Raw genomic sequence first — 17,703 nt, 5'->3', positions numbered from 1 at the left:
CTATTATACAGAGTGAAGTAAGCCAGAAAGAAAAACACCAATACAGTATACTAATGCATATATATGGAATTTAGAAAGATGGTAACAATAACCCTGTATACGAGACAGCAAAAGAGACACTGATGTATAGAACAGTCTTTTGGACTCTGTGGGAGAGGGAGAGGGTGGGATGATTTGGGAGAATGGCATTGAAATATGTATAATATCAAATATGAAACGAGTTGCCAGTCCAGGTTCGATGCACGATACTGGATGCTTGGGGCTGGTGCACTGGAACGACCCAGAGGGATGGTATGGGGAGGGAGGGGGGAGGAGGGTTCAGGATGGGGAACACATGTATACCTGTGGCAGATTCATTTTGATATATGGCAAAACCAATACAATATTGTAAAGTTAAATAAAATTAAAAAAAAGAAAAAAAGAAATACCCTAAATCAGTCTTCAGAATTCCAGTGTGTTGACCAATGCTGTTTCATAATAAAATGTTAGTTGTAAAATGAGAAAAATTAGACTCTATCCTGCAAATCAGCAATTCCATTTCTAGGAATTTATTCTAGAATAAATTAGAATTTAATTCTAAACCTAGAATTTTCATAGAGAAATAGAAGTATTAGCTACAAAGATACTGATTGCAAGATTTTGTTTGGGCTTGTGGAAAAAAAGTATTTAATATCGACTAAAACGTCAACATGCCTAACCAAAGCAATTTTATGTAGTCAAGGTATAGAAATATATTTATTGACATGAAAGGATGTCCATCAAATAGTAAATCAAAAAGGAGGTTTAAAAACTGTATGATCTGGTATGTGTTGTGTTATATACAATTATTTTTAAGCATAAACAACTTGAATATAATATTAACATTGAGTGAGTGAGTGATAGTTGCTCAGTTGTGTGCAACTCTGTGAGGCCATAGACTGTATCCTGCCGGTCTCCTCTGTCCATGGGATTCCCCAGGCAAGAACACTGGAGTAGGTTGCCATTTCCTTCTTCAATATTGGTGCAGTGTAGACACATAATGCTTCAGGAGCTTAGAACATACTTTCATCCTCTCTCTACAGCTGTGGAAGGAGGATTATATTATTGGTTTCATTTCAGAAGAGAGGGGTTTTTAAAAATTTATTATATTGAAGTATAGTTGAGTTACAATGTTGTGTTAATTTCTTCTGTACAGCAGAGTGATTCAGTTATATATATATATCATTTCCATTCTGGTTTGTCACAAGCTATTGAGGACAGTTACCTGTGCTGTACAATAGGACCTTGTTGTTTATCCATTCTGTATAAAATAGTTTGCATCTGCTAATACCAAACTCCATCCCTCCCTGGAGAGAGATGCTCACGTGCTTTCTGTGATTTGTCCAAGTTCATTTGACAGGTAAGTCCTGGGCTCTGAAATTCATATCTCCGTGCCCACCAAAATCATGCATTTCGCCCTACATGTACTGTTATGTGGAACTGCAGGTATATACATGGTCCACTCTGCAGAACACACAGTGTCTGGGGGAATCTCCATCCTACCTGAACATCAGCTGTCCTGCTGTTTGGAGCACACACTGTGTCATGGCCACAGGTGGCTGCTGTGACAGCCCTGCTTCGAGGAGGAGAAGGCATTGAGGCTGCGGGGTGGCATGGAGGAGCTGTCCCAGCTCCTGAGGTGATAGTTCACCCAGCTTCCCTCTCCCGGAGCTTCGGGGCTGAGACAGCTGGGTTGGGCATCAGAGGTGCAGATGCGCGCTCCGCCTGTGTTTGTGCGTCTCACCCAGACAAGGTGTCTGACACCTCAGGCAGTGTTTTGAACGATGGATTTTTTCCTCCTCTTTAGATGCTGGTTTGAGAAAAATGGGCTTCCCTGGTGACTTAAATGGTAAAAAATCCTTCTGCAATGCAGAAGACCTGGGTTTGATCCCTGGGTCGGGAAGATCCCATGGAGTAGGAAATGGGAACCCACTCCACTATTCTTGCCTGGAGAATCCCATGGACAGAGGAGCCTGGTGGGCTACAGTCTATGGGATTGAAAAGGGTCAAACACGACTGAGTGACTAATACTCCACTTCACTTTAGAAAAATCATCCCAACTCTATCAAAATAAATATATAATCATTTGACCACTCTTCAAATGATAATTCTGATTTCCTTTCACTAACCCCATGTGCATTTTGAGCTGCTGCATTTATTACGCGACAGATGTGATGGAAGATATTATCTCTCCACTGGGCACCCCAGACTCGTGTGTTTAATACGAAGCTCTGGATCTTATCTCTTGGTCTGCATCCCACTGTCTTTCCTAGTTCAGCTCCTGGTGACTGCTACCTTCAGCTGCTCCAAAACCTGTGTCCTCTGGTGTCCTTCCCATCCTGTGTCCAGTTCATCAGGAACATGTGGAAGCTGTCTTCAGATTAGCTGGGGTCGGGGCTACTTGCTCCCTCCACTGCTTTCACTCTGAGTCCTGTCATCAGCCTTTCTCACCTGAATGTCCCAGTGGCCTCCTAGCTGGTCTCTTCCTCTGTCCCTGCTCTGTTCTTGCTCTGTCCTTTCTCTGACCTTGCTCTGTCTTTGCTGTTACATTGCTATGACCTTGTTATGACCTTACTATGTCTTGTACTGACCTTGCTATGACCTCGCTCTGTCTCTGATATGATCTTGCCCTGTCCTTCTCTGACCTTGTTATGACATTGCTATGACATTGCTCTGTCCTTGTTCTGACCTTGCTCCACTTTATATGCCTTCAGTCCATGCCCAGTGCAGCTGGAGGGTCCATCCCCTCATTGAGGCCTCGGTTGTTCCTCCCACACCCTGCCAGTGCTTTGCACCTGTGAGCTGCCCAGGCCTCTCAGGGCTCCCTGCAGAGATGCTTCACACCTGACTCCACTGCCAGCTTCTCCATGATGCTTCTGGTTTTGTACTTGAGCCCCTCCTCACCTTGACCAGCTTTACTTTTCTCCAAACTAGTTACCATTATCTGTCATCTATGTATCTATCTGTCTGTCTATCATCTATCCATCTATCATCTGTATATCTGTCCATCTACAGTTCAGGGTTTCAAAGAGTTGGGCACAACTGAGCGACTGAATTGAACTGGACCTATCTAATATATATCTTAGCTTTATGCCTCTTCTGTCCCCTGTTTTAGAATACATTTGTCCCAAGAGCTCCCTACTTTATCCCACTAAAGGGTGAATCTCTAGGGCCTCTAACTGTGCCTGGAACACATAGGGACTCAACATATATTTGTTGACTGTTTACTTAATCAAAAGCTATTTCTTGATTATATTCATTATCGGGTATAGTTCTGGGCATTAGAGTACTATACAAATGTTATTGTTGTTAAAATTACTTAAATATATTATTTTTAATTTGGGGAGGGAGATGTGAAATAAGATTTTTTTTTTTTTTGATAGGTACATGAAATTGATTTAAACAAATTTGCCAGAAGTGAATTCTCTTTCAAATAAAAAATTATTTTTATATAATCATTGTAGGTGTAGTATCTGTTCTTTCCTTTCAACTTTTCACCCTGTCTGCCTTGTTTTTGTTTTCTAGAAAAGAGGCACAATTAGATGAAGAAGGACAGTTTCTTGTCCGAATAATTTATGATGATTCTAAAACATATGATTTGGTTGCTGCTGCAAGCAAGGTCCTCAGTAAGTTGAACGCGACTTTCTTTCTTTGGCTAAGCTGCACGTCGATGTCCAAGGGCATGCATGGTCCAAGGTCACACTGTATGGTTGCACAGGTTGTGCACTGTACAACCCTGATGGGAGGACAGTCACATATAGTATTAGGCTCAGGCTACACTAAGTTGTGTTATTCTTTTTACAAACTCTTTAGAGAATAGAGGAGCTCTCTGCCTCTCCCCACAAAAAGCCATGCGTTGAGGAAGCAAAAAATTGTTGATACTTAATGTAATAAGTTAATGATGTAAAAATAACTTAATGTTGCAGTGTCAACATCACAGTAATTACAAAAATGTATTATGTAGAAAATGTTATCTCCATATCTCTTTTGTAATCACAAGTTTTGTTAGGTAATGGTAAAAGAAACAAGAAACTGAGATCTACATGAGACAAAACTCATGCAAAGAAGGCAAAGTCAAAAAAAAAGCTTCATTGGAAAAAAGTTGTTCTCAAAGTAGTATCTCTTATCATTGTAGTACTTAATTTATACCGAGGCTACAGTTTGCATAGACTAGATGGATGCTTTTTAGCTTTGTCAAAATAGCTAGAAGAGAAAAGGCTACCTTTTGTAAAATACAAGAATTACTGTAAAAGTATGGTAAATTGTTAATAAGAAAAATATCCAGCATCACTAGTAATCAAAATTGACACAAATATGAAATAATTTTTATATAAATTTGGCAATTAAAAAATTAAAAATCTAGTGTAGTCAAGGGTAGAGTTAAAGGGGAAATCATACACATTTAAAATCTGATGGGAAAATTAACTGTTTTGGAGAATAATTTTGCATCATCAGTCAAAGTCTGTTTAAAAATGTTTAAATTTTAGAAATATTTAGAAACTTTTCATAAAGAAATAATTAGATTTATTTACATTAAGGTGTATGTGTATTTTCATTTCAGAGTTACTTATATTATCAAAAGTTGGAAAAGTGTGCATTTTGAGCAAGTAGGCATTGGTGAAATGAATTGTTGCATATCTGTGTTAAATAAGTCTGATTAAAATTGATATTAAGAAAAATTTTAATTTTAGGAAATAACAGTAATTGAATATTAAGAAAAAGGCAGGATCTTAGGCTATATATTATTTGTAACCTGGTTATTAAACATGCATATTTTTATAAAGAAAAATGATTTTGCACCCAAATATCTGCCTGGTGGCTCAGACGGTAAAGACTCTGCCTGCCAATGTGGAAGACTTGGGTTCAATCCCTGGGTTGGGAAGATACGCTGGAGAAGAGAATGGCTTCACACTCCAGCATTCTTGCCTAGAGAAGTCCATGGACAGAGGAGCCTGGCAGGCTATAGTCCATGGGGTCACAAAAAGATACAACTGAGCGACTAACACGTTCACTTTCGCTTTTCATCTTCATGTGCATTCTTGATGGTTTTAAAGATCTTTCTCTTATTTTTCAGAAAAAGTAAGTTATACCTTACATATAAGTTTGAAAAAGCTCAAAATTTTGTCACAGAACCTGAGAAACTGGTTGCTTTGCTTTTAAGTACAGACTTAAACTGTTAACATGTCAATATGCTTCTTCTCAGATTTCATTGTATTTTCCTGGCCAGATATTTTTCCTATGATCTGTTCACTGTGCAAAGAAATTGAGGATATTTAACATTTCTGTCATGCACTTATCTTTATTCCTGCCTCTAATGATTTTCTACCTCTAATACGTTTTGTTTCTGTTGTTGCCTCTCAAATCTATAAACCAGATCTCAACGCTGGAGAAATCCTCCAAATGTTTGGGAAGATGTTCTTCGTCTTCTGTCAAGAATCTGGTTATGATACAATCCTGCGCGTCCTGGGATCTAACGTCAGAGAATTTCTGCAGGTGAGCAGTTTGAGTTCCTGGTCCAAAAGTTCTGATTTTCTTCTTCTCCCACGTGGGCTCTAGAATCCCTTTGTTCAGTTGGCTGGATGAGTGTCTAGCTGCTGAAATGAAACCATAGGGGCATTTTCCCTAATTCACATAAAATAATAATTATTAGATGGTCTTGAGTACATTTTAGCATTTTTCCTTCATATTTTTTCTTTAATTTTTGGTTCTGACACTAAACGTTCAAGTTCTAAGCTAGTGGTCTCTGAAAGACTCAATGTGTTGTGATCCGTTCAACTGCTTTTTAAAAAATAAGTCTTTGTGCTGGTAGCTGTGCTTTTATGTATATAACCTGGGCTTGTTTTCTAAGTCATTCTGACTTTAAGTAATTAAATAATTCATCAGTATCTGTAAAGTTCTACCTGAAGCTAATTGTTTCAGGGAAAGAGCCTGCCACCAAAACAGGTTTGAGAATCATTGCTCTGAGTTACATATTAGTTAATCTACTCTGGAGAGGAAAATAGGAACTCTTCCAGAGTCGGTCTCAGGTGAAGTCAAGATAAATAGTATCACCAGAAGCTTTTGTTTTCTTGTTAAACTACTTAATTTTTTTCTTTTTACTAGTGAATGACACATCAGGTGGGAGACTATTTTGGGATCAACTGTCCTATTTTAAGCACAGGCATTTTTGAGACTCTCATCTTAAAATGTGCTAACATTGAACGTTATGTGGTTGTTTGTAAGGGATATTTCTAAACTGGCTGCTGAGAGCAGCCAGATCTTGCTGGAAAATGATGTCAGCACAAGACCAGCTGAACTGGAGCCCAGCTTGGAGGGAATGTAAACGACATTCAGTCCAGCTGCGTTATTGATTTAACAGCCAAAATAAGAACTTGAGTGTTTAATCAAAATGTCTGTTGTTTACATAGTGACATTTTTCTTATAAACTTAAAACAGCGTTAAATCAAGATGGAAACCAGTTTCCAGTCTCTGCTATGGATTTACCAAACTACTGGTGTCCAAAAAACCTGCCACTTCCAAATGAAGTTGCTGCCAGGAGACACTTAAATTAACCTTTAACAGGCTGTATTTAAATGAATTATTTTACCTGGATTAAAGTTTGAGATTTAAAGATATATTGAGATATGGGGGGTTAGAATACATTCCCATTTTTAATATTTCTGTTGACTCCTGGTCACTTAAGTTCCAGTTGCAGCTCCTTTCTCTTAATTTTATCTTTCTCTCTCAATGGTCACATCTGTGTTGACAAAGCAATCATGCAAATAGTTTACTTTTACCTTTACTCATTGTGACTGTCTGCTAAGTGTCCAGTGGCTCAGCTGAGGACTGGCGACTCCTGGTGGTTTCTCCTGGTTCTAGAGCTGTCCTGCCTGCAGGCTGGCCTCTAGGGTAGAATGCACACTGGGCTTCAAAGAGAATGCAAATAGATCGGGTCTGTTTCATATTGATTACATGGTAAAATGATAACGTTTTGGGAATACTGAGTTATATAAAAATGTATCATAAACATCAATTTCACCTGGTTCTTTTTCTTTTTTTAAATGTGCCTACTAGAAAATTTAACATATATGACTGATCTTTGTGACTTGCTTTAATGGCTTCTAAAGCCTTTTATTTTCACTGGACAGCATTGTTTTAAATAGTTTTGAGTCCGTTTTCATCAAAGTCAATAGGCAGTTTTAAAATTGCACACAATTTTATTTTATTAGCATTTTTTTTGGTGCAAGTATGAATAGTGAGGAAATTGGAAAGTTAGAATACTATAAAGTTTTCATTAATATTGTTTATGTTTGAATTTTTTCCTGGTTTTGAAATTGAATATCTTGATGGCAAACTGGTTGTATTAACATATTGCTTTCCTGAAAAGTAGATATTTATGGTATGAGTAGGCTAATTTCAAATAAATGGACTTTTAAAAAAAAATGCCTATGAAATAAAGCAACCGATTTTCATGAAGTTTTTTAAGGTTCTAGCTCACATATAAAAATTGACACTTTTCATTACATAAAATAATAAAACATTCTTTATGGTAGACAGCAATCCTTTGTAAAAGAGTAGGATAAACTAGGCCTTATTTTAAAGATATGTAAAAGATTTTTTTGTGTCTTTCACCGCTTGATTTTAACTAATCATTAAATCCTTAGAGTCTGTTTCCTAAAAACTGAATTTTTCAGAATCCTACCACTTGTCTTCATTTCCCCTAGCCTTCTGTGGGACAGTCCACCATTCTCTACAGAATGCATAGGTTTCCTCATCTCTCTGCATGACTGCTCCATCTCCTCGCCATTCTGTAACTAGTGATTTTTCTTAAAAGCAAATATATCTCATTCCATCATTTACTTGCTTAAACCCTTCAGTAATTCCCAGTTGCTCCTTGGAAATGTAAAAAGCAATTAAAATAATTGAAACTACTTACACCCCTGTCTGTCTCTCTTCTTCTCCAGCAGCCCAGCCAAACAGAATTTCTTTCAGACCGTATTTTTTTCTAACTAGCTTTCTCCACCTTCTGAGCTTTTGCACCTGCTCTTCCCTTTGTCTGGACAGTCTTCCTGCTCCTTTTCACTTAGATTGATCTTCTTCATCCTGCTGGTCAGATTACTTCTTCCAGGAAGGTTCCACTCCTCTCTTAAGGCTCTACCCTGATGGAGTCAGGGAACTGACATTTCTCATGTTTTCACAGTGCGTGTGTCTCCCTACCCACAGGAGTTCTCACTGTAGATCATTTCCTGTTTGGGACTGGAATGTAAATCCCATGAGGCCGGGGGTTGTGTATAGTTCCTTAATGATAGTATCATCACAGATACTATCTGGGAATGAAAAAACATATTTTAAAAATGAATAGTTGCTGTTTATACAAAAATAGGAAACAAATACCCCAATAGCTCAAGATTAATTCTCTTAAGGGTAAAACAAATTCATTTTGAGTGAGGCTATATAACTTTACTAAGAGATTGATTATAGACTGAAATATAGAAGAGTAGACATACTCTTGGAGAAGGCAATGGCACCCCACTCCAGTACTCTTGCCTGGAAAATCTCATGGTCGGAGGAGCCTGGTAGGCTGCAGTCCATGGGATCACTAAGAGTCAGACACAACTGAGTGACTTCACTTTGACTTTTCACTTCCATGCATTGGAGAAGGAAATGGCAACCCACTCCAGTGTTCTTGCCTGGAGAATCCCAGGGATGGGGGAGCCTGGTGGGCTGCCGTCTCTGGGGTCACACAGAGTCGGACACGACTGAAGCAACTTAGCAGCAGCAGCAGCAGACATACTCTAGACCAATTTCCTTTTCATTTGGATGTGGCAAATTACTGTTTATTAATTAATATGCAACTGACATTACTTATATCTATTGAAATTTTCAAAATGTTTACCCTGACATTTCCATCTGATGATTTCAGGTAGCAATAAAATAGCTACTGAAATTCTAACATGGGAGAACACTGGCCATGCCCTGGGCCGGGCACCTCTGTTCACTTGCATCCTTCTGAGGGGGACTTCCTTGGGGGTGTCTCTCCCAGCCTCTCAGTTGGATACATTATTAAGAATTACTGTATTAAAATGCATATTTTTTGCTTTTCTTGAAATAATTTTTATGTTTTCTTAGTACCAGGCATAGTATATAATAGGCGATCAATAAAGAGTCTTTGAATGATGGAATTAGTTAATTCTGAGTTATATGTATATATTTTTTTATGTGGCCACTAATAGGCTATTTTATCTGGTTAATAACGCTATTCCTTTATAAAAATTTTATAATCAAGGATATGCTGTGTAGATAGTATCTGTAGTTCAGTTCCAGAAAAATACTTGTTTCTCACTTAGCTTTTGTCGTTTCCTTTGATTCGTGTATTTAAACATTTTGACAATTTAAACAGCTTAAATAATGGACAATTCTCCTTTGAAAGGTTTTGCTGCCAATATAAAATTCCTGGTTCTGTTTACCCAATCTCCCTTGTGTTTTCAAAGTCAATTTAAGAATTTTTACATCATACCTATTTTTAATCTACCTCAAGACTTTCACAAAAAATAGCTAAAAATTCTAAGTAGGTAAAGTAATAAAATATAAGAAGCATTTTTATAAGAAGCTTTTTAGAAAATTACTCTTCTCTAGACATTACACAATTTGGAATTGATTTTTCCTAAATGTTCTTTGAAACCATCAGTTTGTGGACTGTGATAAAAGTAGATAATCCTTGCAATTAATTATTATCCTTTTCCTGATTTAGTAACCAGAAATATGATTTATTATAAAAAGATAAACAAAAGTAGAAAGACATTTTGATTTAGGTTTTTGGATTTTATAGATTTTTTTTCTGGATTTCTTGTCTTAAAGTTTAGACTATATTTCACAAGAATTTTTTTCTCTGTTTTGGCACTTTCTTATTCTTGAATTAGGAATAAAATGTGGTTTCATGCTGCTTCTGTAGTAAATTTCTATGTGAAACTTCTAGTGTATTGATTAAAATAGTGCAGAGAATATATCAGATTTGAAAGTTCAATTAAATGCTGGTAAGGAATGTCCAATCTGATGGTATTCCACCCTAATCCACAGTCACCTTGACTTTTGATATCCTATTGCATTATTGCAGGTTGTCTTTTCTCAAAATTGCTGTAATATGATTGTCCTTCTCCCCCATGAAAAGTTAGAGCTCGCCCATGTCCCCTGTGACAAGGTAGAGCTCCCATCCCTTGGATCTGGGGTGACTTTAGTGATTATTTGATCAGAAGAGTATAGCAAAAGGAACATTCTTAATACTTCGTAGGCTAGTTCGTAAGAACACTTGAAATTTCCGTATCTTGAAGCACTTGCTCTTGGGATGTTCCCTAGAGGTACCCACCATGAAATGAGATACTTCAATACAGCAGCAGTCCTGCTGGCTGAGCCCTCGGGTGTCTGGGTGACCCATCTTGGGAATCAGCCTGGTGGAACATTATGGTGACTCCATGGCAAACTTCTATGTCATCCCACTCTGAGAACTTCCCACTGAGTCCATATAACCCATAAAAACATGAGAATAATATCATTGTGTTAAGCAAATAAGTCTGAGGTGCTTTGATATGTGGATTATTGGAACAATATTCTGTGTATTTTCCCCTTTATTTTGTGTGTGTGTTAGTAAATATGTGTCCATATGTGCACATATTAAGTTGAGCTTTGATTAATCTGGGTTTGAAAAGATAAGATTGTATATGGCCTCTGGGACTGGAATCCAGGTCAGTTCACAGCTGGGCTACTGATCCACTTTCAGTGGTGTTATGTTATTATCATGTAATATATTCTTTACCTCCCCAGTAATTTTACAGATATAAAATGAAGCCTAGATAAGCATGGAAGGCTGTCAGGTTGACTGCTGAAAAATAAAGGAGTCATATATAATCTTAGAGGCCAGTTAGGATTTAAATTATGAACCTGCTTAAATAGCATAGGAATCTCAGTAGAAAAGCAAGCCAATACTCTCTAATCATTAGCTGGAAACCTCAGCTTCTTCCACTTTTACTGTGGGTTTGAGGCTGTTTCACTCACTCTCCCAATTCATATATATCAGAGTCTTTTGCCAAGGCCTGTGTTCAGCCTGTAATGGGATTTCCTTAAATCTGTGTTGGCTCCAGGTTTTGGCTTCTAACAGACAACACTGTAATTTGGCCAGCCTGCCAGGAGCAATCTGGGATTGATGGCCCATCTAAAATTCTTAAATGTTTGTGCAAAGTGTTATTTTGGGAAAGCTGAGGTTTTTTCCTGAACAGCTGTGAAATTCTAATACTTCCCTAAATTATTTATAATATTTTTTAGAAAAAAATGCACCATTCATTTTATTTTTAACTTTGAATTTCAAAAGGAACTTTTCTCAACATACAAATGCCAATTTCTGTAATCTGTATCTACTTGAAGAAAATGCATAATGTGAGAGCCAAGAGTTGAGTTTAATCAGTGTCTTACTGAGGACTATGGCCGGGGAGACAGCATTTCAGGAACCTCTGAGAAACTATCCCAAAGACCTGAGGGTGGAGGTCAGTGTGTGTGTGGTGTTGGCAGAGAGGGGCATGAAGTCAATCACACATCTCCGTACAAAGCTGCTGCTGGTCACAAAGAGCAGGTATCATAGTTAATATTTTTAGTGCTTCTCTAACTGTGGAAGATGCAAGAAGCCAGGTTCATGAAAGTTTCCTCCTGAAAATATCTGAGGGCCTGTTCTAGCAGTTCCCCTCATTCTTCATCCTCACCCTGACTTCTTTCTTGGGGTTGTTGAAGGTCAGCGGCTACAAGGGCTCAAGGACTAAATTCTTATAGAATACGGTGGCAAGTGACATTCCTTAGTTGGCACCTGAAATTTTAAAATTTGATAAGTTAGAATTTTTAAAGGAAGATAATATTTTAGAATTTTAAGAATTTTTCTTTGAATAAAGTATATATTTTCACAGTTTTGCAAAATATAGTCAAATGAATATAAATGAAAGTTTTTTAACATGAATTTAGAAGCAGTAAAAAAAGTGAAATAGTTTACACAGGTAATTTTATGACTATTTTCATTTTTTTCTTTAATTAAAATTTCTCTTGAGATGATAGTAATAATAGGTAGTTTTAAAAATGCCATTTAAGTAATTTTAGTGACTCAAGTATAATTTCTTTTTAAATAAATCCTTGTGCTAAGTTGATTCAGTCATGTCAGACCCTGTGAACCCATGGACTGTAGCCCACCATGTGCCATGGAATTTTCCTGGCATGAATACTGGAGTGGGTTGCCTTGCCCTCCTTCAGGGGATCTTCCCGACCCAGGGATCAAACCTGTGACTTTTACATCTCCGGTACCGGCAGGCGAGTTCTTTACCACTATTGCCACCCTTACATTATTTATTTTAGAAAAGAGTCTCTGTATCTTTTCAGTTGGAAAGCTACTTCTCAAGGAGTTGCTTGAAGTAGAAAAGACAAAAGTATCATTAAACATTGAGTCTGACTCATTCTGACCTCATACCACTCACACCCTGACCTTGGCGTTTCCCATTATTGGGGGTGAGTTTCTGCTTTACCTAGGTCCTGCTTATTTCCGTTTTTCACATTAAAATTCTGACATGACATCTTTCTTAAAAACTTGAAAAATGATTTTCAAAGTACGTGACTCTCACAAGTAAATACTGTTGTTGGGCTTGCTGTTCAGAAGTGTGAGGAATCAAAAGAAAGGAAATCCTGTGCCTCATTCCTTTCCTTAAGCGGAGAGAGATTTGCAATGATTGATTTTTAAGGCTTTTTCCTGATATAAACTTCAGTAACGCTCTCAAATAACACAGATGGCTCCCTTTCTCTCCATCCACTAGAATAAAGATTCATTTTTAAAAATTAATTAATTTTGGGAGGGGCTGTGCTGCTTGGCTTGTGGATCTCAGTTTCCTGACCAGGGATTCAACCTAGGGCCACAGCAGGTAAAGCCTGGAATCCTAACCACTAGGCTGAGCCTAACCACCACTAAGGGAACTCCTTAGAATAAGGATTCTTAAAAAAAAAAAATATTGTTTATTTTTATCTTTGGCTATTTTGCGACGGCTTTCTCTAGTTGTGGCAAGCGGGGGCTACTCTTTTGTTGTGGTGGTGGGCTTCTTATTGCAGTGGCTTCTCTTGTCGCACAGCACAATCTCTGTAGGGCTCATGGGCTTCTGTAGTTGTGGCTCACGGGCTTAGTTGCAAGTGGAATCTTCCCGGACCAGGAATTAAATGAACCCTCCCTCCTGCATTAGCAGGCAGATTCTTAACCCCTGTACCACCAGGGAAGTCCTAAGGGTTTCTGAAGACTGAAAAATCTCTTTCTCAAAACTTTTAAGGCAAGTCCTTACTACAACCTATTTATGTGCATCATTTAGGAATTTTTAATTAGATACTCTGAAAGCAGGGGAATGAGGTATTTAATTCTCAGAAACTTTCCTCTGTGTGTGTGTGTGTGTGTGTGTATATATATATATATATATATATATATATATATATATATAATGCTTATGTTTGTCGTATTAGAAAGAGAAAATTTGCATTTATTTTGGAACATTCCAAAATATTAAAAAATATGAATCTGGAGTATTTCTCAAAGGACTAGTAATCTCTCTTGTGTCCTAAATCTGTGGTGTGTACTAAATGTAGAACTTGTTTCCTAGGATGCTAGCATTGGTTTTTCTTCTATAAATGACAAAGCTAGGAGACTTAGAGTAGAATTCCTGAGAAACAGTTCTTTCATCTTGCATGTAGAAAAAAATGGTAAAATTATATCAGAACATTAAGAGAAATGAAATGAAAACCTCAGACCAGTATTTTAATATATTGAGGCAAAATAGATGGACAGAACTCCTCTTATTCCCATCCTGTTTTTGAGTATCATAAAGCTAAGAAGAATGATGTGAAAGCATATTTGAGGTTGGCTTTACTGTTGCCTGGGAATCTACTTGTGCTGAAACACATGTGTTATCATTCAGCTCTTTTCTTTGTATACCCACCTCCATGATTATATTTAAAAATTAAAGAATACCAGTTTCAATATGAACTCTTGTTCTTCAGAATATATTGCTACAACCATGTTGATGAATAATTAGCTTTGTATGTATGGTATTATAAAATGTAGACAGACAAGGTTTTCTCTTGCCTATTTTGAGTGTCTTTTCTGTGACTTTTGAGGTTGCTGCAAGCAGTTGGAGTCTGTGAAGAAAGCACATTTTTGACAATACTAATGTACTCAGTTGGAAATAATTTAATTTTTAATCATGAATTCTATTTTTCATAATAGGCAGTGGTAATAGCTTTTATTTTGGGAGATTAAAACTCTGTAAGGGAAGCTGTAACTAAAGAAATCCCAAGAGTATTTTTATGGTTAGATACTATCTAAAGAAAATCAATATTACATTAAGTGGTGTTAAATCTTTTATGCTCCAAGAAAGCACTTTAGTTGTCCATTTAATTAACAGCAAATTCAACATAACAGTCTGTCTCTGGAGAATTGGTACCACAAAGACTTAAAAGATTAACATTTGACTTCCTGTGCTTTGGTTTCCCACTTGCTTTGAATTGATAAATTTAAGTAATGTTTTTTTATTAATACCTCAGTACCATCAATAACTTTATTTAAAGTAAATGTTAAATTAAAAAGGCTTTAGGTAATTAAATTATTTAAATTAAAATGGCTCTACATTTAGGGAGCAGTGCCAGTCCCTGTGTGACTCCTGACCTGAGTTCTGGGTTGTTCTGGCCCATCTCTCACTTTCTTTAGCATCAGTGATGCAGAGGAAGTAAATGGTACCATGGTTACTGCCTCCTGCTGTCTGCTTAGCTACACATAGAAATGTGCACATGTAATATGACTGAAGATGAAAATAGATAAGTGTGAAAGTGATGTGGGCATATTGACCTAAGATACACTGTATTTGAATATTTCATAGAAGAAAAAGTAGAAAAGAATTAAAATGTATATTTCAAGCTAATGTTTGACTCATTAAAATTTTTTTTTCTGTAAAATGAGCCACAATCCAGTACCTGAGCCTGACTACATTAGGAAATTTCTTAAGGACAAGAACAACAGTTTAATTTAGCAGCAACAAGCTGAATTTTGACTTTGTGGGAAACAGAGATGTGTATAAAACCCTTCTGGTGATTTCCTTTCTCACCAGATTTTTGCAGCATCAGCAGAGGGGTGTGAGGGGTCTGACAGGGTTATGAAGAGCAGGCCTCATATCTTCCCTTCCCAGGAAAGGATTCCCAGGGGAAGAACTCATCATAGGAAAACCCGCTGTGTTATTTACCAAGTAAAGTGGCTTGCTGCTGCTGCTGCTGCTGCTGCTGCTAAGTCGCTTCAGTCGTGTCCGATTCTGCCTGACCCCATAGATGGCAGCCCACCAGACTCCCCTGTCCCTGGGATTCTCCAGGCAAGAACACTGGAGTGGGTTGCCATTTCCTTCTCCAATGCATGAAAGTGAAAAGTGAAAGTGAAGTCGCTCAGTTGTGTCTGACTCAGTGACCCCATGGACTGCAGCCTACCAGGCTCCTACATCCATGGGATTTTCCAGGCAAGAGTACTGGAGTGGGTTGCCATTGCCTTCTCCGAAAGTGACTTGAGGCTTCTGTAAACTGACCATCCTCAGCGCCTGCCACGTGGAGTTCCTTTCCCATGGCAACAGCAGCCTCTGGCGGAGTCAGAGCCACTTGATATTTGAGTTAAGAATTGGCCTGGCTTAATTAGAAAAGGTGTAAATTGAGGGAAGAAAACAAGATCTTAGCACTAGGCGTGAATGCATTTCAAAAAGAAACCAGAGTCATCAGTTGAGGAGACAAGATGTTCATCCGAGTCAGAATGCCAGTTTCTGAGGCCTCAGCTCTCACCTGTGCTCTGCGTCTTTGGACCCTGGCTTCACTCTGAGGTGTTGCTCCCTTTCATGCACCCAAAGCCACTCTGAACATTGTTGGGTGATTTAAACCACGAACTGCTTACAGTCAGGGACTGCATCGTGCAGATCTGATCTAGCTCTGTACCCTGCCCCCGCCTGCACCGCACACCCTGCAAGACATGCATACACATGCTTTATACAGTGGACATGTGATGCATGTACAGTGCACATACAGTGAGTAGATGGGATGAGCATGTGGCAGGGGCCAGGCTGCAGTGCCCTGATGGAGTCACCTTGTACCATACTCGCTCCACCTCCTTTCTGATGTCTTACTGGATCCTGTTTCCCTAAACTGGCCCCTTTGAAATGTTCAGAATGCAAACCATCCTTCAGTTTTAGCCCATTTCCAGCACTGCCTTTTCAGATGTGCTCCTTTTTTCCCCCCAAGAACACCATGCATGCTAAGCCGCTGCAGTCGCGTCTGACTCTTTGTGACCTATGGACTGTAGCCCATCAGGCTCCTCTGTCCATGGGATTCTCCAGGTAAGAATACTGCAGTGGGTTGCCATGCCCTCCTCCAGGGGATCTTCCCCACCCAGGGATCAAACCTGAATCTCTTCTGTCTCCTGCATTGGCAGGTGGGTTCTTTACCATTAGTGCCATCTGGGATCCCCCATGAACACCATAACAAACTTTATTGCAAAATTGTACTTAAGTATCACATTTCTTACTGAAATCAACTCTATTATGAAATTTACAAACCATTTAAATATGAGTTTGAAATCTCTGCATACTGAGTAATACTTATATGTGAAATATATATGAAATATTATTTTTCCCAAATATGTTCTTTATCTTTATTTCTTGTATTTAATCCTAGTTTTAAATGCCTTTTCATTTTAAAATTGTTCTTTTTAAGAGAAAATCTGAAAATTTGATATTTTATTTCTTATTGAAAAGTCATTTTCAAGCTGTAATTCAGAGGGGAAATAACTCTGAAGACAGGTCCAGCTTGCTGCTTTCTGCCAAAAAGACCCCAGCACAGAATCCTGTCCCCGTATTCCCCTCTGAATTGGCCCCTTGCAGAGGTGAGAGGAGTCTGTTGGGGTATCAGATGTGCTCCTGAGGCCTTTGGTATTCTGAGATCATTTGCTTTTCTCATTCTCTTTAGCAATAACCACCAGTTGTTGACAGATTACCATTTGATCAGTGAATTAGCTTTTTTATTGTTACAGTAACAAATTACCACATGCCTAAGTGTTTAAAAGAACACTGATTTATTATCCTATAGTTTCCTAGGTTGGGAGTCTAAAAGGGGTCTCCCTGGATTGTAATGTACTAGCAGGACTGCGGCGGTGGGGTGGGGGGGGTGGCATTTCCTTGCTTATTCAGGTGTTGGCAGAATTCAGCTCCATGTAACCACACATAGACCTGCGGACCAGTTTTCTTACTGGCTGTCACGGGGGGCTGAGTAGGGCCCCAGGGCGCCACCCCTACAAGGCCCTGCACAGGGTGTCCTGCATCTCAAGTCCTGCTTCCTTCTCAGCTTTCATCTCTCCTTGTAACCAGGAAATGTTCTTGGCATCTAAGACTCACTCACTCATGGGATTAGGCTGGGTCCACCCTGGTAATCCAGGATAATTTTTCCAACTTCCCAACCCCACTTTGCCACATGAGGTAACGTATCCAAAGAGACTAGGTCTGGAAATCTTTGGGCCAACATTATTTTGCCTACTACACCTGAGTGTGCTAATGTTTTATCCACATCATTTTAGTTATTTCTATTTTATCAGAGGAAATCAAGTGGTAAATTGGCCACATTATCATGAGC

At 38.4% G+C, this 17,703-nt stretch overlaps 1 protein-coding gene across 3 annotated transcripts in view; it reads left to right on the top strand.

Moving 5' to 3' along the window:
- Positions 1-17,703, top strand: part of GUCY1B1 (guanylate cyclase 1 soluble subunit beta 1) — a 62,759-nt gene that overhangs the window by 17,437 nt on the left and 27,619 nt on the right. For all 3 annotated transcript variants that reach the window (XM_086346995.1, XM_086346996.1, XM_086346997.1), the window contains 2 exons: positions 3,544-3,644; positions 5,393-5,511. In XM_086346995.1, the coding sequence (XP_086203121.1) occupies positions 3,544-3,644; positions 5,393-5,511 (220 nt within the window). The remainder of the gene's footprint in view (positions 1-3,543; positions 3,645-5,392; positions 5,512-17,703) is intronic.

The sequence above is a fragment of the Bos grunniens genome, chromosome 17 (assembly GCF_055505025.1).
Source record: "Bos grunniens cultivar Pamir isolate PY7600 chromosome 17, Bosgru_T2T1.0, whole genome shotgun sequence".
NCBI lineage: Eukaryota > Metazoa > Chordata > Mammalia > Artiodactyla > Bovidae > Bos > Bos grunniens.
The sequence above is the reverse complement of the archived record's forward strand: the minus strand, read 5'-3'. Positions and strand labels throughout refer to the sequence as shown.